The following is a 25,325-nucleotide window of genomic DNA, read 5'->3' as shown; positions in this document are numbered from 1 at the left end:
ATTTCTTCCTATTATAGTTAGTAAATGAGTCGTTAATTATATGAAATATAATAAGTTAAAGTATAGTAGTATATGTTATTCCTATCGTCACTCTCCTTAGGGATAAGATAAAATGATAATAAATAAGTTTAAATTCAAGGTGTCAAAATATGTTTAGTTTGATAGTTGATTTGAGTCAAACCAGCTTAATGCATGGGTTGGTCTAGATTTTAAAATTTTAAAATGAAGCTTATTTTCACTTAGCCTAGTACAAAATTTTATTGGCCCGAATTGGGTTGGGTCAACTCATTGTTCGAATTTTTTTTTTTTTAATGTTTTGTTAACGCATTAACATATTTTAGGATTGAGTTGACCAGATTAACCAGTGGATTGAAATTTTACTAGCCGACCTCAATTGTTAATGGTTTATGAGTCAAACAAGTTGGTTAATAGATAGTCACCTTTCTAAAATATGCAAAATTAAAATTATAAAAAATAAATTTTACATAACAAGTTACTACTTCAATCACTATATACCATAATGACAAAAAAACATATTTTTAAATATTGTTAAATATTTTATCTCAAAAGAAAAATTATTTATGGAATTTAAACCGTAAATGAAAAACCATTACTCTGCTTGGTCCCACCTAGCTAGGAACAGGAAGCAATGGTGTGTATTTTGTGAGCTAGCGTGTGCGTGTTGTCTTAGTCTGCGACGCTTCCATGGGACCTATTTGATTAACTTTTTTTCATCTACTCAATTTGCTAATGGTAGACAAGTATTTATGGCGACAATACTTAACATGATATTGGAAATACCATCACTTTTGAAGATTTCACAAGAAAAACACGTTTTAATTTCAAGTGTTTTAGAGCATGTTTGATTTTCCTATTAACTTGCTGCTGTGTGTGCATGAATTTCAAAATCAAATCCAATGATTCACCTTTAAATTAAATGTATAGAAAGGATGGAGATGCTTTTGTAAATTTCATTTTGTCATTATCATCTCTATTTATAATGTATATCCAAAACATACACTTAATAATTAAAATCTTTGACTTTCAAATGTATGTTTACAAACGTTGGTTTAAAACTTCATCACAAATACACTTATTAACAATCTAACATGTTTAAAAAAAAAACCTAACATGTCATAACGTTTTTTTGCAAACACGCCATAAGTTAATTCAATTGAACCAATTTTCACTTATAAGTACAATGTACAGATAATATATTAACTAGTTTGAAAAGAAATGGTTGGGGTAGGAAAAAGTTGTCGGAGCACTGCTTATTTTCTTTTAGCAATCGATTAATTTTTTTTCTTATATTCTTTACTAATTTTTTTTTATCAAAGGAAATAACTTTTCCAACATAATTTTTTTAGAGTTTATAATTAAAAACAATAATGTATCTGTTGGTTTTTTTTATTTGTCCTTAAAAATTAATTATTTCAAATAAAATTAAATTAAGTATTACAAATAACTTTGTACGCTTTATAATTTTTACTATAAAAATGTTCTTTTATACAATTTAAATCATGTGTTAATTTTGATATATTGTTAGTATAAAATTTTTTCTACTGTCAACCAATTAGTAATCATCCTAAAAATGATTTTTAAGTAATTATTACAAAAATTAATAATCTTATTATGACAACCTATGGTTCAATTTTTTTTACATAGTTAATAAATTTTAATTAAACTCTTTAAATTATATAGATAATTTGAAAACAACTATTCATGTAATGTATTCAAATATAAAATTCTTTCCTATTATTGAATTATAATAATAATTGTTTATAATTGCAAAAATATATGATATAAATGACAGCAAAATCAGGTTAATTATTTTAAATATCAGTCCTTAAGTTTATATTTTAAAATAATTTTCATTTATTACTAATTGTTAAACAATTAACCTGAATTTAAATTCAAAAGAATAATCCAAGTGAATTTGTGTGCGACTGTGACAGTTATATCAATGGCATGCAAGGAACTTTAGAGCATCTCAAACACTTAATTTATGCATTGGGCTGTTAGATTTAAGAGCTTTAGCAACTCTTTATTTTATGTAAGAGCATTTCTCATATGGATATAATAAGGAATACAATTTATGTCACCTTAATTTAAGCAATTTAATTATTTTTTTAATAAATATTTTTATTAACAAATTGCTTAATCACAAATATTATATTTTTTTCTTATATATAATATAAAATTAAATAATTCATGAACGATAATTGTTTATATAAAAACTCTTCCATTTTAAGTGACTCAAAACTACATTCACTCACCCATAATGCTTTTTTTTTTTTTTAAAACAGCTCACATTGTAGTCTTGAGATGCTCTTGTAATATTTTGTGGTCTATACTTTATAGTAGCAATTCCGGGGGTTGTAGATAGCCGCAATCTCCCGCTTTAACCGCAACAAATTGTTGGCATAAAGAAAATGGAGATCGTACCATCCCATGTTTGTAATTTTTTTAAAAATATGCACTAATTTAATTTTAATTGCTTTTAAAAGAAAATTACTATTAGTGGAAAAAAACTATATCCTGCAGGGATTATCATTGTTAGATCTATTACAGGCCCACATTCTCCTCCGCGAACATTTATTACACACTTGTGTTTCCCAGAACATTCATTTCCATACAAAAAGATTTCATGAGCATGTTAGCTTCAGCCTTCTATCTGATGAGACTTTATGGAAGATGTTTGCATTTATTGTCTTCTAGTTGTATGTAAGATTTGTGTACCCTTATCAAACAGACAAGTAATAAAATATTTTTTTTTTAATCAAAATGACTGAATATTGCAAATGATTTAGGGGAAGAAATCTCAATTAAGTTGACACATCTCATGAAAATCAACAGACAATCTAAGTTGACTTTTGAAAACATGTCCTTTTTTTCATTAGGATATTGGTGTAAACTGTAATTTTCACTAATAAAAAACTTGACTATTCATTTATAATAAAATTTCTTCTCTCCATTATAATATTTTTTTCAATCCGAGATCTTGATTTAATAAGTTTTAAATAGTAAAAACATGAAGGAACCTAGAATGCGTTTTATGACAGACCGGAAACCTAATAACATTTATGTTCATTGTGTGGTGGCTGTCAACAACATTTTGCTCCATATACCTATTTTAGAATTATAATCTATATGGTAAGATTTCAACAGCTTCAAGTGATTCAAATTTTGTATTTAAGAAATGCAGAGTTACATAAATTCAAGAAACTAACCCCAGGAAGAGATGACTCAGATGACTGCCCTTGATCGTTTGCAAGACTTTGTATATAAAATCAACACACATTAGTGATCTGATTCGATAGTTAAAAAAAAAGTATAAATGATATAAATTTTTAAAACCAGTTACCCGTTTCAGTTGTTGGTTGTCTTGCGTTAGTTCAACTCCCTGCATGAAGAATAATTTTGGACATTGCAAGAGTTCTGAGGAAGACTGTGAGACTAGATTGATTGGTATAAATGAATCAGCACTTCTTGGGGTGTGGTAGTCTCGTAGAATTATTACGACAGTAGATGAAATATCAATATTTCTTCTTTGTAAGCAAACAATAAGGCATGTTTTTGAAGAAAAAAAACTCTTTTCTGTTTTCACTTTTATAACTACAAATTAAAATCGTCATCTTATTTTGAATTTATTTTCTGTTTTAAATATTTGTACCCAAAATGTTGAAAATAACTTGGCTCCTTTTTTTTTCCTATACAAATCTTTAAAAACAGAAAACAAATTAAAAACAAGACGTGGTTTTGTAATTAAAAATGAAAATAGAAAATGAACCAAAGAGACCTTTTTCTTGAGTGTTGCGATATCCTTTACACAATTCTTTCATTCTGAAATACAAATGTATGCCACCTATTAAGAGCAATATTCAATGATTTTCACAAAGTGTGACCATCATTCCAATAAACATTGACCAAGGAGATCTCCTTCAACTGGCCAAAAACAAAGCACACAAACAGACTAAACATCACATCTAATCAAAACCCTCAAAGATTCGGTATAGGGCAATGCTAGGTGTAGTACCTTAGAATGCTGACCATTATTGTACGATTCAAAAAATAATATCTAAAATGCGTAAGTCTATACCTAAACTTTGTCTTTTGATATACAAGCCCTAATATATATGTTAATGTGTTCATTCGATCTCATATCAAATTTTGTCTTTAGGTATACAATAGTCTTTGTCAATAATATATTGTTCAATTTGTTGGTTCCATATTCAATATGGAACTTCATCACACTTATACTCCAACAATATTAAATTTACAAATACATAATGAATAATGAATAATGAATAATGAGAATAGAAAGGTACAGAACAAACCTTTCCTTATTAGTTTCTCTAGCTTTTGTAATTCCCGAATTTTTAATCCTAGCAGCTCTTCCCCATTCAACTTCCTGCCAAGGCAAAACAATGTTTCAGAAGTAAACAAAAAGGTAGGTTAATGCATCATAGGGATAAAGTACAAAGTGTGCACACAGCGTATATGTACCTCAGCTCACAAGTCTTGTCTGCCATTGTGAATCACAACATAGTCGTAGGTGTCGTTGTCAGGCTATAGATAAATTTGCATTCATGAATTTTGAACTTGGTGGTTAAGAAATGTCAAAGAAAAATCTATTAATTAAAATAACTTTGTTTATAATATTGGCACTTGAAGCAAATATTCATTTACTTCTGCATCCCTGGATGCAAAGGATTATGGTATTGTATTCGAATATTGTATAGATACAGTCAGGCGTGAATAGTAGGTAACATGTACTTTGCTTCAGTAATTGCTACTAATGAAATGTTATAAGCGTCTTACTATTGATCAATTCATAATTTCATGCAATCCTACATTTTGACAAACTACATTCCAAAAATGCTTCGCATGGCTAATTCAGTAACTCCTCTAGCTATGAAGAAGAGTCATGTTACTATTATATTTCTTTATTTGAGAAACTTGGAAAGAGGATCTTACCTGCAGCTCTACAGATGGGAGTTGTAATTTGTCAGTCCTTGTATGAAGATAGTACGTACCTTTCAACTTTCCTGCTGTACAACTAAAAACAGCAAGAAAACAAGACAAAAGAGATTCATTTTGTTTATTCAATATTAAACTCATGCAAGATGATTATATAAGAAGGATTAGAACATAATCAATACTTACCTAAAAGAAATGTCAGCAACACGTTATGTTATTGGATGAAATTTATTAGAAATCACCCAATTGTGTGAGTTTAACTCTTTATTCAATAAACCACATTTTTTATTAATAATTTTTAATAAAATTTAACCACATAATAGAATGTATCAGAAAAAGTGTATTACTAGCCTTCCTTACTACAAAATGACAACAGTTACACATTTCCACCTTTTAAGTTGAAAAATGAATTATTTTTTGTTGAATTAGTTAAAAGAGAAAATTAGATTTTATTAGAAAGATACAAAGAGAATACATAAAAGAACCTAAATAGGTTTGGGCTTATTGACCCAATATTAATGGATCTAAAACTCCCATCAAGGTGGAGCATATAAATCATACTCTCTTGATCTCAAATATAAGTAACAAAAAATTCTGATTTCTTAGTCTCAAATATAAACAAATCTCAATTAATTTTATTTTATGAGATTTTCTTCAAAAAACTCTTCATTTAATGTGAGGTTTACTTTCAAAGACTTTTTTTAATGCTTGATATCAAATTTCAATGAAGGATAATTTGGAAAAAAAAAGTTTATTCTTAATTGGAATTGACACATTTAATGAAGTTAACTACTCCCTCCGTCCCGAAATATAAGAACCTTTCAACTAATTCACATTCCTTAAGAAAAATAGTTAGTTTAGTTAATCGCATTAAATTTGTTAATTATTTGTACTATGATTTCAAAATTATCTTTTTCTTATCTTTCTATCCACTTAATTGTTTTTTATAAATGTTTGGAGAAAGAATAATTAAGTAAGGGTATTGAGGGAAAAATTAATTAATGCATCTAGAAATTAGAAAAGATCTTATAAAAATGGACAAACAGACTTCTGAAAAGGATCTTATAATTAGGGACGGAAGGAGTAATTTTTGTAATAACTGTGAAAATAATTTTTCCCTATACTCGACATCAGAGTAACCTCTAAGCCTATTACATATATAACCAATCATAGGACCTCTCAAAGACCTAGTGAAAGTATAGGCCAATTAATTGATTATCAAAATTTTCAAAGTTTGTCAAAATATCTACAAATAAGATCTTCTCCTTAATGAAATGACAATCTATCTCAATGTGTTTGGTCCTTTCATGTAATTAAATTTGAGACAATATGTAAGGCATCTTGATTATCACAAATAAGTGTCATCATCTAAAAGACATTTGTAAACCTAAATTCTTTGAGCAACTACTTAGCCATACAAGTTCACAAGTGATTGAAGTCATGGCTCGATATTCTACTTAATCATCACTTAATTTGTCAACTACATTCTATTTCTTCTTGCTCTTCCAACAAATCCATGAGGTTACTTCATGTAAACCTCTTCGAGGAGATCATAATGAAGAAATGCATTTTTAATGTCTAGCTAATAGAGACCAATGATGAATGACCACCATGGAGAAGAGTTTGACTTTTCATTTTTGCCACAAGGGAGAAGGGTCACCATATTCTAGTCCATATATCTGTGCGTTGGCTTTAGCAACTAAACACACCATTGATCTAAAAGGCACACATCTCATCAACCATAGCTTTTTTCCATATAGGGTGAGACTTTTTGGAATGCAACGACAAGATCAAACTTAGATGACAATGCTAGAGGGGTCAGAGCAATTGGATTCGAAGAAGAGTCAAGTCCATCACTAGTAAATGGTGGTGGAGGAAGACATGCTTGATATGTTGCTACACCAGCAGAGAATATAGAGAAGTGTCTAGAGGAGCAAGAGACAATTTTGGAGTGGGAAAGTGAAAAATAAAATAAAAGGCAAAGGCAATGGAGATGTAGGTGAAAAGGGCGGTGTGGACCCAAAGCAAGAAATAGACTCATAGAAGGTGACATTGTAGGAGATCAATAAAAAGCTTGTATGGCCTAAACGAAACCCCGAGACAATGATACAAGAAGTTTGATGGCTTCATGGTCAAGGAAGGTTTACAAAAGTGCAATGCGAATCATTATTGTTGCTACTTCAAGAGATATAAGTCTAGTTATATTATTGTGCTATTTTATGTTGATGACATGTTAGTAGTTGGTTCATATATGAACGATATCAAATGCTTGAAGCAACAATTGTCAAAAAGAATTTGAAATGAAGGACTTAGTTTTAGCAAAGAAGTTTGATGGCTTCATGCTCAAGGAAGGTTTACAAAAGTGCAATGCCAATCATTATTGTTGCTTCTTAATGAGATATAAGTCTAGTTATATCATTTTGCTATTTTATGTTGATGACACGTTAGTAGTTGGTTCAGATATGAACGATATCAAATGTTTGAAGCAACAATTGTAAAAAAGAATTTGAAATGAAGGACTTAGTTTTAGCAAAGAAGATCCTTGGAATACAAATCACTAGAGAAAAGCAAAGAGGTATTCTCTCTAGACTCATATATAAACAAAAAATTTGTCTTGTATCTTAGACTCAAATATAAGAATATCTAACTAATTTCACTCCTATTTAATGATATCATTCCTAAAACACAATTCATTTAATTACAACTCTATTTCCAAGAGCTCTATGTTATTCATGATATCAATTTTCAATGAAGGACATATTAAAAATAACCTTAATTTTTACTTGAGATTAGTAAAATTAAATGATTTCAACTAACTTTCTTAATCAATGTGTATACAATTATTTTTGCTTATATATGAATCTAGAGGGAGTATTTTGCAATTAACTATAGTAGAATGCACAAATCATGTTTTGCAAAAATTTAGCATAGCAATGCCAAGCAAACCAGTACACCGTTGGCAATGACCAATTCCCTCAAACGAAGGAAGAAATTAAGAGAATTCATGACTAAAGTAAGGTTCCATATGCTTCAACCATTGGAAGTTTGATGTATGCCATGTCTAAATGGACACATTGGCCAAATTTACGTCATATTCAGGTAAACCTCACTAGGAAGCTAGTGAAGTGGTCTTTGCAGTATCTACTAGGCATTACTAAGAAATGTTTACTTTGGTAAGAGAAGGCTATATATATAGATGTAGAGTTTTGAGGTGAAGTCAATCATTGAAGTATCACTTGTTAAATAGTAACTATCTTGCTTTATCCACTACAAAGGTTGAGTAAGTATCAGTAATAGTAACTAAAGCTAGTAAAGAAATTATATGGCTTCAAGGACTGCTAATGGAGATGGGATTAATCAAGGAGAAGACTGTTTTGCATAGTTATAATCAAAGTGTAATACATCTGACAAAGAATTTAACATTTCATTCTAGAACAAAGCGCATTTCTTCATTATAATTTCATCAAATCTCTGCTAGATGATGAGGTGTTCATATTAAAAAATAAATCATAAGTTGTGTTCAACTTCAGTCAGCTTGCTAGAGTAACAAACCAAAGAAGGTTGTTGCGTTGATCAAGTTGTGAAGACAAATTAAAATTAGTCTTCAAGTGAAAGATTATAGGTCAAAGCCAGTTTGTTACACAACCTAATGAAATTGAGTGAATTTTTTATTGTGAAAAAGAAGGGAAACAAACTGATAATTGGTTGGCAAAAAATAGGAAAAGGAAAAAATGTGTGGAAGGTGGCTTCTATGTACATGTATAAGTAGAACACCTTGCTAGCCGTGTAAGTAGATTGTTTGTTCTAGGATTTTCTACATTAATAGCTTCTAGATATATCTCATCCGCAAGCTTCTACTTATTACATAATTGATATTTATATATTCCTTGTAATTTTTTCATCTCTCCTATGTCTCCAATAATATTCCTATATTTGCCTTTTTAGTTAATTATGACTAGATTAGGGCAGTTAGCGTCTTTCTTTTTATGTTTTACTAAATAATATAAATAACATTAATTTTCGTATTATCATTATACAAAAGAGTTTAACAAGCTTAAAACTTAATAAGCTTTAACTTAGAGAGTGTGTTAAAACATATTTAGTTATTGAGCGAGGAAAAACAGAGAACAGAAAATGAATATACACAAATTAATATAGATTGTTGTTTAGCTAGAGTCAAAATGTTTTTCCCCTTTAATATCAATACTACTATTATTTTGATTCCTTATTTGTAACTAGGAAGAAAGATTTTACTACAGTCACCAGTGAAAAAAATGAAAACTTGAACAAGGCATTGGCAACACTTACACTAAAGAAGATTCATTGCATATTAATGTGAATATATAAGAAAAAGATGATATATATATATATAAAAGATAGAGAAAGGAGAAAACCTTGAGCTAGCGTATTCGAAGAGCTTGCGAGCAGCAGAAAAGATTGACAACTATATCTTCTTAAAAAGCCCTCCCTTCCTCATGGCCGGAAAGAGTCACCTGCCTAGCTGCAATGTTTTCTATCTTCTTTCTTTCTTTTAGATTATGCAATTTTCCTGAACAGAAAAATAAATGGATTTTTTTTCCTTTTCTGGAGAGCAATGAGAAAATCATATGCAGGCATGAATATATCTCCAGAGAACTACAGATTTCCTATGAAGTAAACAACAATGCTACAATATTCTCCATGAAATAACAAACTTTAACCCTCAGATTAAACCATTATTACAGAAAGCTAGGTTTGTTTTCTTTTTTTATGGTCATGAAAAAGAAATAGTGAGATCAAAACCTTGAAGGAGAAACATGCATAGTTTCCGGAATCAGAACACCAGATGCTGAACTACACTTATGTTGTAGAGGGAGGTGATATGCATCATGGCCTACAAACAAAATATAACTTTTTTCAGGGCACAAAGACTAACTTATAGTTAAATAGAGGGAAAAATAGAATATTCTTGAGAAAGAACATATAAGATTGTTAGTATCTAGAAGATGCGGAAAAATTGAAAGAGGTTTTCTTAATTATTCTCTTCAATCCATAACCTTGGAAAGAAACCAAGAATAAAAAAGAGAGTTGAAACCTTTCCAAAACATACCAATCCTCGTCCATTCATATGTCATAGATTTCTCTTCCAGGAAAGTGGGAGAGACCAACATTTGGAGAAAATTTAAGTTTGTCAGTAGGAGAGACAAAGATTGGCCATATTTTTTTCCAAGCTCTTCTTTTTGGATAAACTTTTTTCAGATTGTTTGTGTCTTTGTGATGTTGCACCCTACCACGGTTACAGCCACCCTCCCGGTCTCCCCTTTCTTTTCTTTTTTGTTTTCTAGTTTGATCTTTTTTATTCCAGGATTTATTTACCATTAAATTACTGTCATAAAAAAATCTTAATGTAATTTTTTAAGTCCGAATTTCTTGTAAATCTAATAATGTTAAACTTTTCTGTTTAGATGAAAACCTTGCAATATTAAAAAAATAGTAATTCATTTTTATTTAAAAATTTATTTAGATAATAAAATTTGACAAAAAAAAATATTCTACGGAATAAAAAACGTACAATTACATACATAAAAAATGAAAAACAATAAGAATAACTCATATAATATATTTTTGCATGCATAATAAATTGGAAATTGAATTAAATAAATTAAAAATATACAATGAACTGAAAATTCAAGTTAAAAAAACCCAATCATCATGCATCAATATTTGTCTTAGCTTTTGATAAAATGTGTCTTAGCAGTGGTAAAAAGTGTTCATAAGAGGAAATTAAAATTTTTGGTTTTCGCAGCAAATTATTTATTTCATATTTAATTAACATTTTATTAATAAATGTCACTTTAAACAAATTATTGTCTGTAAAAACTAATCTACAAAATTATACTAGAAAAAAATGCGTTGCAAATAAATTAGAATTTAACAGGTATGGAGCGTCAAATGTAAATATAAAAGTTTTTACTCTAATTAAAACCAAAAAGAAATAATTTTTATATGATTTTTAGGATAATTATTATAAAATTAAAAAATTTACAAGATAGATAATTGGATGACAATATAAATATATTTTATTTATTAATAAACTAAAATTATTATACACAAAAAAATTAGCATTATTATATTAATAACCAAAACGGTTTTTTTGTGTGGAAAAAATGGTGAATAAATGAAAAACAAGTACTCCCTGTTTATCTACATTTAAAAATAAAAATAAAATTAGATTAAGGGTTTAAATAATTTTCATAATTAAGGAGATTTTTTTATAATAACTACAGTTATTTCAGTGTTAATTTATGCAGTTATAAAGAGTAAAAATGAAAAAAAAACGTAGAAACAAAATTAGATTATTTCCTTTGTTATTAGTACAGACAAGAAAACCAAAGAAGATTTTTTCTTTAAAGAAAACAAATTAAAAGGAAATAGATTATTTCCCTAATAGGAAGTTATGCAAGTGTGTGGGCTAGAAAGCTAGCCATCTTGTGTGCATGCTTATGACTGACATGTGCCAGAGTTTTGAATTCGATCGTGCTTCATGGATGCGGGTCTGTTTGTTTTTTAAAGGTGTCTTTGATTTAGAGAAGAGATTGAATAGATGAAAATAGAAGATAGATAATTTAAAAAAAAAAATAGAGTAGAAAAAATGATATGCTGTGTTATTTCATTTAAGAGAATTAGGTGAAAAATAATTTTTTTTATGTCAAAGAAAATAAATATTATTGTCTAGAAAATTGGTTTTTTGTACCCAAAAATTATTTTTTTCTAAAAAATTGATTTTTTACCTTAAAAATTCATTTTACTGCAACGGGAGAGAAGGAGATTTTATGCTGAGTCTACAGCTTGTAATTTTCCTCTCTTATACCAACCTCCACCACTTCATTTACATCTTCTTTTTATTCCTGTCTATCCAACCGGAAACAGCCTAAAGGAAAACTCTAGAAATAAAATCAAGAAGAGTATCAATTATATCATATCCGAACGTCAAATAAGATTTTCTCAATCACCTAAACACCAAAATATTGAGCCCACACCTTAGGGCATGTTTGAAATCTGTTATAAAATTACGTTTTGGGACAAAAATAATTTTGTCAACGGATCGGTAATTACGATTTTTATTTTTATGTTTATTTTATTTTTATCCTTTAAATTTGTATTTTGAAATATGTATTCCAATATTTTCATTTACAAACCAAACATGTTCTTAACCTAATGAACATATTCTCCTTGTATGTAGCCTCTTGTCCACCTAAACAACATAATTGCACAATGGCAATAAAACAAAATTTTCCTCTATAAATGTCAATCATGGAAGGGAACACGAACCCTAGATGTAAACCTCCCCTGTTAATATATTGTAAAAATTTAGTCATATACCCTATGGTCGAAACATGCAAAGAAAATATTAGAATTTTTTATATCAATCATCCATTTCGTTCGTTTTATCCTCCGGATATATTTGGAGAGCTTAGGTTCATATGAGACTAGTGTTTGAACGGACGCGTATAAAAAAATACTTTATGGTGTCGCCAGCCCCTTTATACAGTAACGAGAAGCCATTTAATATTTTCTTAAGATTGACAAATTGTATTATTGCCCTTATCAAAGTTGGGAGGACATTTGGGTTTTTGACCTTTTTGTGCAACTAGTAGAGCTTTTGATTCATATATTGCCTATAAGGTTTGGTTGGACCTTAAGTAGTGTTGTAATTTGGGTTGACTTTGGTTAGAATGAATTAATTTAAGTACGAGTTAAAATTTGTGTGTCTAGCTTAATTTTTATTTGTTTTAGATTACTGGTTTTAAACTTAAATGTTTATGGGAAAAGAGAACTTGTTTTAAAAAAAATTCAAATCTAGATTCAAGATTCCAACTCATATTTTGTAAAATCTTGCTCCAAGCAAAAAAAATAAAAAGAATCTAACCCCAAATCAGTTAGTCCAGTACAATGAGTAGTCTTGCTTCAACAATAATTTAAACTTCTATATAATGAACAAGTTTAAAGTCGATTTTAGTTCTATGAAAATCAATTGCTTTGATTTTATCATTGCACAACTTTTTGTATTTTTTTTATAAACAGTGAATTTTCATTAAGATAGAGGATAATAGGTACAAGGGGTACCTTCCCTTAGAAACCAAAACCAATTACATTCAAGATCTGTTAACAAAAAAAAAAACTATCTTCTACCCAATAGTAATAAAAAGAGGATAGTAGGCACAACTTTTTGTATTGTTTCTAAAAATAAAAACTTCATGGAATAAAAAGAGAAAACTCCAAGAAAAGATTAAAAACTGCAATAAAACTCGGTAGAAGAAGTATATGTCAAAACAAGAAACAACCTCAAGTTCTAATTTGTCTCTCTAAAGAATGACCGAAATTGACAACTGCAATAAAACTCAAGGTATGCACACCCACAAAAACCTTACTCTTAATCTCTTGAAAGAAGAGCTTCACAAAAACAAAAAATCTCTTGAAAGAAGTAATATTTTGTACCAATGCATAAGCTCGAATGAGAATTTATATAGTGCAAGCTTAGTTTGCAGTTTTACTGTTGAAAATACTATAACACATTCTAATATAGATTCAATAGATAAAACTAAAATGAACACAAAAACATGAATTTTAATCCGTTGACAAAATAACTTTTATTCCAAACTTAATTTTATAACAGATTTTCAGGCATGCTCACAGCCTATGGAAAGCAAATGAAATCATCAGCTCCTTAAATCCACGTCGCTAAGTAATGGAAGCCCAGTTAGATGGCCCAAAGCTCAGCATGAGCTACCCCACAAGCCCATAAGATAACAGAACATTGCCACAATAATTTCGAAGAGCCCCAGCAGCGGAAGCTTGACCTGAATTCATGTACATAGACCCATGGAAGGAGGAGAAATCCAACAATCACTGCCCCCTCCCCTTCCAAACAAGATCAACCAACCTTGTTACTAATGAACATGAACCTTTTTACTGTTTCACATGACTTATTTTGGTCACGTGGCAATGTTAATATAGTTTTTTTTTAACTCCAATATGGTTGGTTTTGTTTGTTGTAGCTTTTTTTTTTCCGTAAAAACAAATCATTTAAAATCTTGTAAATGGCAGGAATTGAATTTTAAAAATTATAAAATATTAAAAGTCTTGTTTGGATTTATGTAAAAAAATGTGAAAATTTATAATTTCTTTGCAAAAATCAAAAACTTCCATGAACTATAAGTCAACTCATGTTTGATTCAATAGTCAACAACTCTTCTTCTATTTATCAAAATTCAAAGCATATTTCTTAGAGTTTTCGTGTGTGTATTACATCACATTATACAATTTAATAATTTTAAATTTGAATTATTAAGCTTTAAAACACTGAATTATAGCTGGACGAATTCCTTATATTACAACCTAACTTTTCTTCAATGTATGTAGGCAATATGTTTGCTTTCCCGTTGAAACCTTAATAACACAAATGCTAATGCACTTTAACGAAAAAATAGCAAAGAGAATGCTTTGACAAAATTACATAGAGTAACCACCAACCATAACACAAACATGCACTAACTCTGTTTTATAGTTATACATTTCCTATAGGAAAAAGGTGCCCGATGTGGAAGTAATTATCCGAAGGCATACAGCAACTAAGCCAGGTACAGGATAAAGATTTAGGGTTTCATTTTCTATATTAGATTATTATTGTTGTTGTTGTTTATGGAAATGAAAGGATAATCTCAAATGTGCACATCCACATTGAGATGCAGCAGAGCAGCACGTTTTTAGAATACAGAGCTTAAAGTTAAAGTGGTGTCACGGGAAAAAGCTCACTCACTTATCCCTGTCTCAAAAGTGGAACACTCTTGCAAATGCAAAAGAAGCATAATAAATGATATGAAACCAATAACAAAGAAAGATGGAGGAAAAGGTAAAATACTAAAAGTTTCATGATTTTGTTAAACTTAATTACGATTTAAGAATATGGAATAAAGGGAGGAAGAAAGAGAGAGTAACCTTCCTGAGTCGAGGTTGCCAGCATCAAGAAGGGTTTGAAATCTCCACCAGTCCTCTCTTCCTCCTAAAGTAATCATCCACACCCTCCATGTATTTTTCATTAGTCATTTATTCCATAAACAAAATAATCAAAAATAGAAATTTTACACAAAAGAGAGAAAAATATAAACAATCTTATAGTTTCTAGATGATATGATCACAAAAAAAGGAAGAAAAAAAAACATGAGAGAGAAAGTGAGAATCCTTGCAATAGCAGAAGAAGGGCTTAAGTGGTGTGGCAGGGTGAAAGAGGGATCTGAAACCAACCTTGATATCATGAAGGCGGGCAGTGAAAGTGGAACAGAAGCTGATGGGGTGTGTGATCAGTCAACACTAGAAGAACAAGAAGAGTGTTGGCAGTAAAGGGAAAAGTCGGTTTGTGTGAGGAAGACGCATTGACCTTTATCAGTGATCACATATCCGTACAACTCTCTAACCTTTTACTTCCCCTTTTGTTGGATATGGATGTCATGCTGGACTGCACTCCTTATCGTCCGTCTAGGCAAAACAGAAACTCTTTTTCCTTTTCTTTTATCAAACTCAAAAGATTATCCAAACACATGAGAGTTTTATAGACCGATGGTAAACTCAACTTGTAGACTAATTTATTTTCTATAGAAATAATAATAAAATATCTATAAATAACATATTAATTAAATATTTCAATAATATAATAAAATATAAATTATAAAATTCAAAATATTTAAATAATCAAATCTAGTAATAATACATTATTACTAGATGATAGATCATTCTGATTGAGAGTTTGATGTTATTAGAGAACAAAAATTTGATATTATTAAAGGTAAAATTTTGTATTTGAGAATAACATACTAAATGAAGATATGTTGAATGCTGAATACAATAAACAATAAAAAATGACTTACATTTTTGTCTAATTTTTTTAATTTGCTAACTCGTTGACTCAGTGGTAAACTCGAGAGTCTACCGAGTTTACTCAAAGTTTATAGAGTTTGTTCAGAGTCTACTAAAAAAAGAATTTACTCAAGAGTCAACTCAGAAAGGACAAGTGAACTCGTAACAAGTTAACTCGAGAGTTTAATGTACATTATTCGTTTCTATCGTCATGTCACACTCATTGTAACGGCTGCGTTGGTCTTAAAACATCTTTTAGGATAAATTATCAATTATATCTTTGGATATACAAATAAATAGGTGATGATTTAATTCACCAAACAACTTAAATTTTGATTTAGTTTATTTAATGAATGGATAAAAAGTATAGCAATTTTATGATGTTATTAGATTTGTGTGACTATTTTATTATTAAATTGTAATCATTAATGATCAATAAAATATTATTTGGAGAGACAATTGTAAGACTATTGAGTTAATAAACTAGAAGTGGTTACAAAAAGAAATAAATATATCTTATATAATCTTGGGAGATATATAAAATGAATTAAATACACATCCAAAGATGAGAGAAATAAAAAATTGTGTAAATATGAGATTATATCTTTAAGATGATTTAAAAGAATTAATTAATGTTATTCATACCAATTAAATGTATTTATTTTTTGATAATTTATCACTTAAAAATTGTATGATTAAACGCATGTGATTTTGAGTAATTATATGATAGTGATCTTTTGAGAAATTTTAATATATATATATATATATATATATATATATATATATATATATATATATATATATATATATATATATATATATATATATATATATATATATATATAAATAAGACCAAAACACACGTTGAAGAATTTTTCATTAATGCATGACAACAATCAATCATTTTAGAAGAAAATATGATGTTATGAGTATTAGAGATTATTATAGTGTCCGTACCAATTATTTTATTTCCTATTTTCAAATATTTGCATAGGATACACAGTAAAAAAATTATTTCTATTTTTTTTCTAGTTTTCTTTACGAATCTTTGAAAACAAAAAAACATGATAAAAATAATGACAGTTTTCTAATTAAAAAGTGAAACAAAAACAAAATGCAAGTAAACGTCCCTATTTTTTTTTAACCAAAATAATGAGAGCAAGAGTTTTTTTTTTTGCTTAAATGTTTGGTGGAAGATGCTACATAACAATAGTAAAATTAATTCAATGTATTCTATTAAAACGCAAAACATAGAAACGTGTTAATATAAGTTGCAAACTTGCAATTGAAAATAAGGAAAACGATGATGAAAGTTTTTGAGATACTTATTAAGGTAATAAAAGTATAAAATAATCAATAAAAAGATATTTAATATATTAAAAAATACAAGCATATTTTATACATTTAAATAACTAACAAAACTTAATACTCTGTATTAAATTTTTAATAAATTATTTTAGTACATTATTAGTAAGACAGTAATTTATCAATCCAAGTTAACTTAAGTATCTTAAAAGTTTTGGATAAAAAAAATGAATATATCATATAATTTGATGGAGTTCTAATCGACCCTTGAACAGTAATCATGATTGTTATCATCCTTTCTCGCATATTTAGTTAGATGAGTTATATTTTTTTTTCATCTTAATATTACTTTCGGTCCTATATAAAAATAATTAACTAATTTACTAAAACAAATAAAAGTAATTACATTGATTAATTTATCATAATAAATATAGTTTCGCAAAAATACACAGAGTACTACTACTGATATTTGTTTCAATGGATGGTGGAGTTGCTAACGTAATAAGATTACTGCTGTTGGTTAACAAAAATGATTGAGTATTCTAAAGAAATTTCTCAGTTTCTTTATAGGCACGAGCTTGAAAATCTAAATGTTTGTTTCAACTGATGCCCTGGGTGACAAAATTTAGGATTTTATCCCTTCTTGTCATTTTAATTCATGAAAAAAATAAATTATTTCCATTAAAACTGAAAGTGTCAATATAACCTGCTAATAAAAATAAGGAAAACGACAACGATAGAATGTTTCTAAGGTATTTATTAAGGTAATAAAAGTAGAAAATAATCAATAAATATTTAATACATTAAATATATTTTCAGTACATTTATTATAGTAAGACCTTAAAAGTAATTTATGAATGCAAGTTACATTAAGTAGCTTAAAAACTCTGGATAAACGTATGAATATGCTACATTAAGTAGGTTGGGACGAGTTACGTTTACTTTTCTACTAGTTGGTATTAATTTTGGCTAAGGTAGATCCTTTAGATTCAAAAACTGATTTTAAATTTGAGAAAACTTAATAGTGCATGAATTTAATTAAAACCAGGTTTAAATAAAACATGGTTAAATTAACATAAAACATGGTTTAACCAAAAGTACTCTATACCAATAATTAATTAAAACAAAGTAACTAAATGAGATATACCATTATAATATATATATTTTTTCCCCTCAAAGACAGATGAAATCCAACTTAAAAACACTAAGCATGTGATTTCAAGTGAAAATATAGGAAATGTGAAAGAGGATGAAAGAAATTGATTAGGGTTTGTAGTAGTAAATGAAATTTTGAACAAGGAAAAGTGGATAAAATTAAACGGGACAGGGTCCATGAGAGTGAGTTGGGAAGTAAAATGTGGGAAAGTGTGGACCCAGCTTAAAACTTTGTTTGTCTTCCTCCTGAGTCCTGAGACGAAGCAAAGCATTAGAAATACAAAGTGTAAGTATAATAAGCAAAGGTCAATGTCATCACTCATCAATCACTAACTCCACCGCCATGTCATACTCGTTTCTATGATCCCTTTTTTAGTTACCAAAACACCCTTCTGAGGCTCGAAATGGATGGTCACGGAGGAGGAGGAGGAGGGAGCAGAGGAGAAGCGGAGCTCTGGCTTTACACAGCGAACAAGGTTTTAAGCGCACGTGACCTGCACGGGGCCCGCTCATTTGCGATCCGGGCTCGAGACTCCGACCCGAGATACGAGCCCACTGAGCTCCTTTTAGCGGTGATTGATACCCTCATGGCCGGCGAGGCCCGGATCAACGACCAACTGGACTGGTACGCTATTTTGCAAGTCCTCCGTTACACTCAGAACATCGACTACATCGCCGCCCAGTACCGCCGCCTCGCCACCCAACTCGACCCTCACCACAACCCCTTCGCCTTCGCCGCTCATGCCTTCACGCTCGTCCACGACGCGTGGACCGTACTCTCCAACCCAACTAAAAAGACTTTCTACGACAACCAACTCCGGCTCCTCACTCAACCCCCTCCTCCTCAGCCACCACCACCACCTCCCGCTCCTCCTGCCCCGGTGGCCTTCTTTCCTATTCAGCCGCCGCAACCGAACCTAAACCCCAACCCGATTCCGAACCTAGTCCCTCCAAGGGAAAGCCCTAGGCCTAGGCCTAGGGTAGAGGTGGAGCCGCCACCACCGGCACCGCCGCCATCGAGTCAGCTGGACAATGCGACCGAATTGACTCGGGCGAGTGAGGCCGAGAGCGAAGGGGCGAGTTTCTGGACCGCGTGCCCTTACTGTTACGTTATGTACGAGTATCCGAAGGTGTACGAGGATTGTACTTTGCGGTGCCAGAATTGTCGGAGGGGGTTTCATGCGATGGTTGTACGTTCTCCGCCAAAAGATGGTACTTTTGGCTCGTTTTGCAGTTGGGGTTTTTTCCCTGTGGGTTTTTCTGGGGATTTTAAGGACATTAACGGGTCTTCTTCCAAGTGGAACCCTTTCTCCCCTTTGTTTCCTTGCGCCTTGAAGGGGGCCGAGCAGAATAGTAGGTACCAGAAGGGGCCTTGGGTTTTTTACGATGATGACGCGTCTGCGGAGTTCGTCGAGGCTGGTTCCGACACGACGGAAGATGATTCCGATGATGATGACTGGCGTGGCGGGAATCAGAAGGGGACCACGAGGAGGAGGAAAAGAAGGAAGAGGAGAAGCAATGCTGGTGGTGATGTTAGAAGGGTACCTACAATTGAGAGGCCTAGAAGACGGGTTCAGAATAGTGACGGTAATGACAGTGTGGGGAATGGTGAGGCTGTGGATGGTGGTGCCCTTGCCGTGCCGGTGGCACCGGAGTCTAGCAAGAAGGCTGTGGCGTTGGGTGGATCAAGGAGGAGGAGTGAGAGGAACTTGGGGAAGTTGGATTTAAATGTTGAGTTTAGCAATGAGGTGGAGGAGCCTGTGCATGGAGCAGGTGAAGGGAATGGGAATGCTGAGGATAATATTGAAGGGATTGGGTTTTTTGAGGGGCTGGATGAGTTCCTTAGTAGCTTGCCTATTCTCAATGTTGTTGCAGATGATAAGGTTAAGGGTCATTAGTAGTCTGCATGCTCATGTAGGTAGGCCCCTTCTTTTTTGTTGTGGTAGATGTTACTTTCTTGTATGTTGGTACTTGTCGCACCAACTGAAGCTGATGAGCAACTTTTTTTTATTCTTGTTATGTTAGTCTTTTAATAATTTGGGGCAATACTTCCTCACTTTGTTTTGAACTATCTGGGGAGGATTTCTTTTCATTCTCTCATGTTCTGTTCAGGAAGGATATATTACTCATTCAAGTTTAATCAGCTCTCTCTATTTCTATTTCTCAAACACACACACACACACACTAATAAGTAATAACCATGAGAGCTCGGTTTGGAGTTTTACCTGGCCCTTTACTGCAAACTGTATGTGTGACAGTCATCTGCCCATGTTCTGTGTAGGTAATTTTTGTTGGATGATTAACATCTTGTCAGCAATACCCTATATATATGCAAAACATTTCCCTAAAGCATATAGGTGTCTGGTTTAGTATTCTGTTTTGTTGCTTCATTTAGATGATCCTAATGATATCTTAAGGCTTTTGATGGTTGTATTGGTGTTTCTTTTGTTATGTTCTTCTTTGGTAATTTTGTGGCTTTACTCTCATGTTTTGTAAGGTAACGATTTTCTAAATCAGGAAAGTTATTTCTTTGTAATTGTTTCCCTATGTTCAATTTGTGCAAATGTTGTGAATTGGAAAGTTGAAATTTTCCCGAAAAGCTTTTATGTTGGAGTACTAGTTGTGCTCTCACTTAGTATTTAATTGTTTCCCTATGTTTAGTCTTCTTTTTTTCCCTTTTCATTTTACCAAAGTATTGTTTTTTTTTTTTTAAATGCAATGCCTGGGCGTGGCTATAACTTTAGGTCTTTGTTACTGTTAAATGCTCGTGATTTAAGGACACACGCATGTCTGTTAGAGATAGCTTTTGGACTATGGTTTGTCTACTTGACCAAGCTTTTAAAAGTGCCAACTAACTGTCATTTGCCCAATGGGGTATATGTGTTTCGTATATTATTCTTCGACAAATGCTAGTAAACACTCTATAGAACACTCTTTTTAAGCTCCAACACACACCTTACTGTATTTGTTGAAATTGATTGGGATTCATGAAATGATATGGGTTCCACATCATATCTAATACAATCTAATTCGTAATTTCTTGTGAACTGTTGAATTTATACCTGGTGGTGCTGGTCCTTTCCAAATTGTTGGTCCTGTGCTTGTGCTTTTATAAGTCTATTCCCTTTCAGAAATAGGCTAATATAGTTAAAAGTTTCCTTTATAAATTCTAGTGGTGGGTAATGATTGTTAAAGCTTACACTTGGTTCAGATGTGGTATTTTCCTAGGTTCTTTACGCATTCTGCTATTAGTCCTCTTCTTGATTTTAAGCGAAAATAAATCAGAACAATACCTGCCATGTGAAAGAGTCCATAATGATTGTTCAAACAAGTCATGTGGAGGAATCATAGCATGAGAGCCTCAATGAATTCTGAAAAGAATGGCATTCTAATTTGTATGCTTTGTTATTTCACGTAGAAGATGTGGTTATCTAGTTATCTTTTGGGCTCACTAAATTTTTTCTTTCTTCTCAAAGGTTTGTCAGTCCTTAGTAGTATTTATCATTTTAGTGTTTGGCAGGATGCCTACAAGATGGGATTGGCATGTTTGCATTCTTCAGTTATGATTTATACCAAAAAATTGATAATCCTTAACCCTAGAACTAATTTTTTGTATTTTTAAAAGATTAAAATAATATGATTATAATTTCAGGATTAATTAAATGTTCTATTCTTTGTAAATCCAACTATTGCACGACCAATAACGAGAACCTTAAATGCTTGACATCCGCATGGATAAAATAAAGAGACAAATTATAGTAAATATATTGATATTATTTGTGTCCTTGTTTGAAACATCACGCATATTTTTATTTTGTTAATTTTAAGAAAATTGTCTTTGGTTTCTATATATAAAAAAAGTGTTTATTATCTTTAACTATACTGTATACAAAATGTAGCAATACTCTTCAATTTTTGGAGTACATGTGTTTTTAGTTTTTTAAAGTAAATTTTTGGCAAATAAAGTATGTTATTTGAAAATTAGAGTAATAATTTTTTTATCAAATAAAGGTGGGGGATTCTGTGGAATTAGTGATGCCAGGAAATCTCATGTTGGTTGGTTTACCTCCACAACATGTTGTTCACGTGGCGGATAAAGGGAAAGAAAAGGTCCACCGTGGTGGATCCGTAACACATCCAAGCAAGTTTTTTTTATCAATAAATATTAATTAGATATTAAAATATTAATTTTTATTAATATGATAGATCAAATTTGTGATTTTTTTTAATCATCTAATTCATCTTATGTCTTCCATAAATATGAGTTATGTTGAACATGACATGATTCAAAAGAATCATGGTGATAGTCCCAATAGTTTTGGGATCAAAACGGCTATGTTAAAATTCTAACATTGAATAGGATGAGATTACTGGAAGAGCCAAAACTATCAGATCCTATGAGTAACGAGGCCGAAGATACAACTATTGGGACACTTCAAATAATGGAGGATTATATTTTTAGAGGTTTACGTGATGGAGACACAGACACCAATGACATAGACCCAGGACCTTTTGGCTACATTTCAAGATAGTTTTTCTTTATCATTGGGTTTAAAGATTTCTCAATCTTTTTCTTGGAATGTCAGGTTTTGTTAGTAGGCTAAGCCATCAACATATGCATATGAATTGTTAATTAAGGTACAAGTCTGAATTGTGTTTTTATCCATGAAACACATACAATCTTCTTAAAGACATTACCTTGTGGAAAAGGGAAGGAAATTATTGTTAGGTGTGTTAATGAAAAAAATTAATACAACACAAACTTTTTTCCATTGTATTATTTTTTAAAAGAAAATTAATACAACCAAAATAAGTTTCCATTGAATTATGAGAGGTGTCAAAGGTTAAGGATATTTTTATCAAAAAAGTATGTTTATGAAAACGTGGGAGTCTAAGTCATTGGGAGAGGGAGGGGGGGGGGCTGCCAATATCAATGTCCAGGTTTTGTCAAACTAACTAGGATTAGCCCACAAAAGGTTGTAGCCCAAATCAAACATCCTAATTTGAGCAGGCCTGCATTTTTACATCATCGATTTGTCTCATCTTGTCCGTTCTGCTCATTTCCCTTCACGTGGTCTACTTTTTTTAAAAAAAATAAAAAAATACAGTGAAATGTTAATTTAGTTGTTGAAATTAGTATTACTGATTAATTCGGTTGTACCTATTATGAAAAGAATAAATTTAGTTTCTGGTTTTCATTATAAATGAATTTGGTTTCTAAAATTGATAATATCAGTTAATTTATTTCCTTAATATTAACAAACTAGTTAATTTAATCTTTGAATTTGATAATCATTAGTAGTTTAGTTCTTAAACTTTATATTTATTTAATATTTGAATTTTATAATCACTTGTAATTTGATAATTATTTATTAGTTTAATCTTTAATATTAATCATAGAATTAAGTACAAAATTTAGATGCTTTTGATGTTATTCTTTAACTGAAATTAGATTTTAAATTTGAAAATTTACCTATTAAATATTTGCATTAAAGGTCAATTCAAGTTATTGAGAAAATTGTATTTGTGATAAGAAAATAACACCAAAATTAATTAATGAATTATTTTAAAGTTTTACCTTTAAAAAAAAGAAAGAAAAACTTTGTTTTTTTAACAGGAAAGAAGAACTTTGTTAATATATAATGATTTTATTCAAATTCAAGCAAAACTATTTTTTTTGAAGGATATTTATCATTTATACCGAAAAATTGATAATCATAATCACTAATCTTAAGATTAATTGTTTGTAAATAATTTTTGGACATATTATAAATTATATCTAAAAGATTTTATTACACAATTACTTAAATATATATAATAGACAAACTTAAATAAACTTTAAATATATTCATCCGAAATATATCTTTTATGGAAAAGGCTCCTCTAGAGTGCATCCTGCCCTTTAGAGGGTAAAGTACAACCATTGAAGGTGTGCAAACTACAATTTTTAAAAATGCTCCAATTGAAAGTGTTTTCATATTTAAGAGCAATAAAATTAATTAACAGGATAATTACTTCTCCTTTTGAAGAACAAATCAGAGTAACAAACCCTACGTGCCTGTATTGAGAGAAACAATAATTATCAGAAAGCCAAAATATCCATGGCTTAAGGTTAACACGTAATTCTGACAAATAATCTTACAAAAATAGTATAACTCAGTACTTTTTAATTTAATTTGTATGTGCTTCCGTTGATGTTTGAAATCATAGTTCAATTATTCATAATATTTTATTTCCTTAACTAATCGCAATCGCGACGAGATATGAGTAAGCGTTTCTCATTGATGTATGATTTAGTCCCAAACATAAAGAACAAGAACATCGGAGACCGCAGGGCATGAAACCATAAATTGTTTTTATTTTAATGATATATTTCAATTAAAAAGATCTGAACCATTAATATAATTAAGGGTTAAGATCACTACACTTCACCTCTAAAGTGCAAAGTACACTTTAGAGGAACCTTTTCCATCTTTTATGTTGTAATTGAAAATGTAAATAATAAAGAATAATCTTCCGGAATAATTGAACTTATTACATAGATTCCATTTACCAAAGTTAGAGACCGTTGGATAAAAAAAAACATAAATAAAAAAAGAAATTTTGAATTAAAATAAAATATAAAAAATATCGATTGAATATCATTTATTTATTTTGTTACTCCCCATGAATATCTTTGTTATTATATTCACGAACGACCTCTTTTGCAAAATTTACTTTGAGTGTGTCATCATTTAACACGTGTAACGTAAAACAGATGTCTTTGCTAAATTGAGAGCTACAACAAAGACAAAGATTCTCAATTATAAAGGCTTTGGAATTTCCCCTGCCTTTTGCTCTGTTTAGATGAAGAATAAAATGAACCAAAAAAGGATGGAAATGGAATTGAGATGTATTGATCCAGACAAATAAACAAAATTTAACCTCTTTTATTTATTTATTTGGATCCGTGTAAGAAAGAATTAAAAAGGAAAATTTATAAACAAATTTCA

General features: G+C 30.5%; 1 protein-coding gene and 1 long non-coding RNA gene across 3 annotated transcripts; one reads left to right on the top strand and one right to left on the bottom strand.

Moving 5' to 3' along the window:
• Nucleotides 1-3,681: 3,681 nt before the first annotated feature.
• Nucleotides 3,682-15,539, bottom strand: LOC102660608 (uncharacterized). Of its 2 annotated transcripts, XR_001384932.3 has the most exons (7): nucleotides 15,265-15,539; nucleotides 14,959-15,022; nucleotides 9,763-9,853; nucleotides 9,375-9,529; nucleotides 4,978-5,059; nucleotides 4,507-4,569; nucleotides 3,682-4,411 (listed from the first exon to the last, which is right to left on the bottom strand). It is a non-coding gene; the product is annotated as an uncharacterized lncRNA (long non-coding RNA). The 2 variants fall into 2 exon arrangements; XR_418280.4 differs by having other exon boundaries at nucleotides 4,507-5,059; nucleotides 15,265-15,514.
• Nucleotides 15,540-18,527: 2,988 nt separating this feature from the next.
• Nucleotides 18,528-20,476, top strand: HSP40.1 (DnaJ domain-containing protein HSP40.1). Its single transcript, XM_003547045.5, has one exon. It carries the CDS (start codon nucleotides 18,738-18,740, stop codon nucleotides 20,229-20,231), a length of 1,494 nt encoding a protein of 497 aa, XP_003547093.1. The 5' UTR covers nucleotides 18,528-18,737; the 3' UTR covers nucleotides 20,232-20,476.
• The last annotated feature ends 4,849 nt before the right edge of the window (nucleotides 20,477-25,325 follow it).

Source organism: Glycine max, chromosome 15 (assembly GCF_000004515.6).
Source record: "Glycine max cultivar Williams 82 chromosome 15, Glycine_max_v4.0, whole genome shotgun sequence".
Lineage (NCBI taxonomy): Eukaryota > Viridiplantae > Streptophyta > Magnoliopsida > Fabales > Fabaceae > Glycine > Glycine max.
This window is presented reverse-complemented; position numbering and strand designations above follow the sequence as displayed.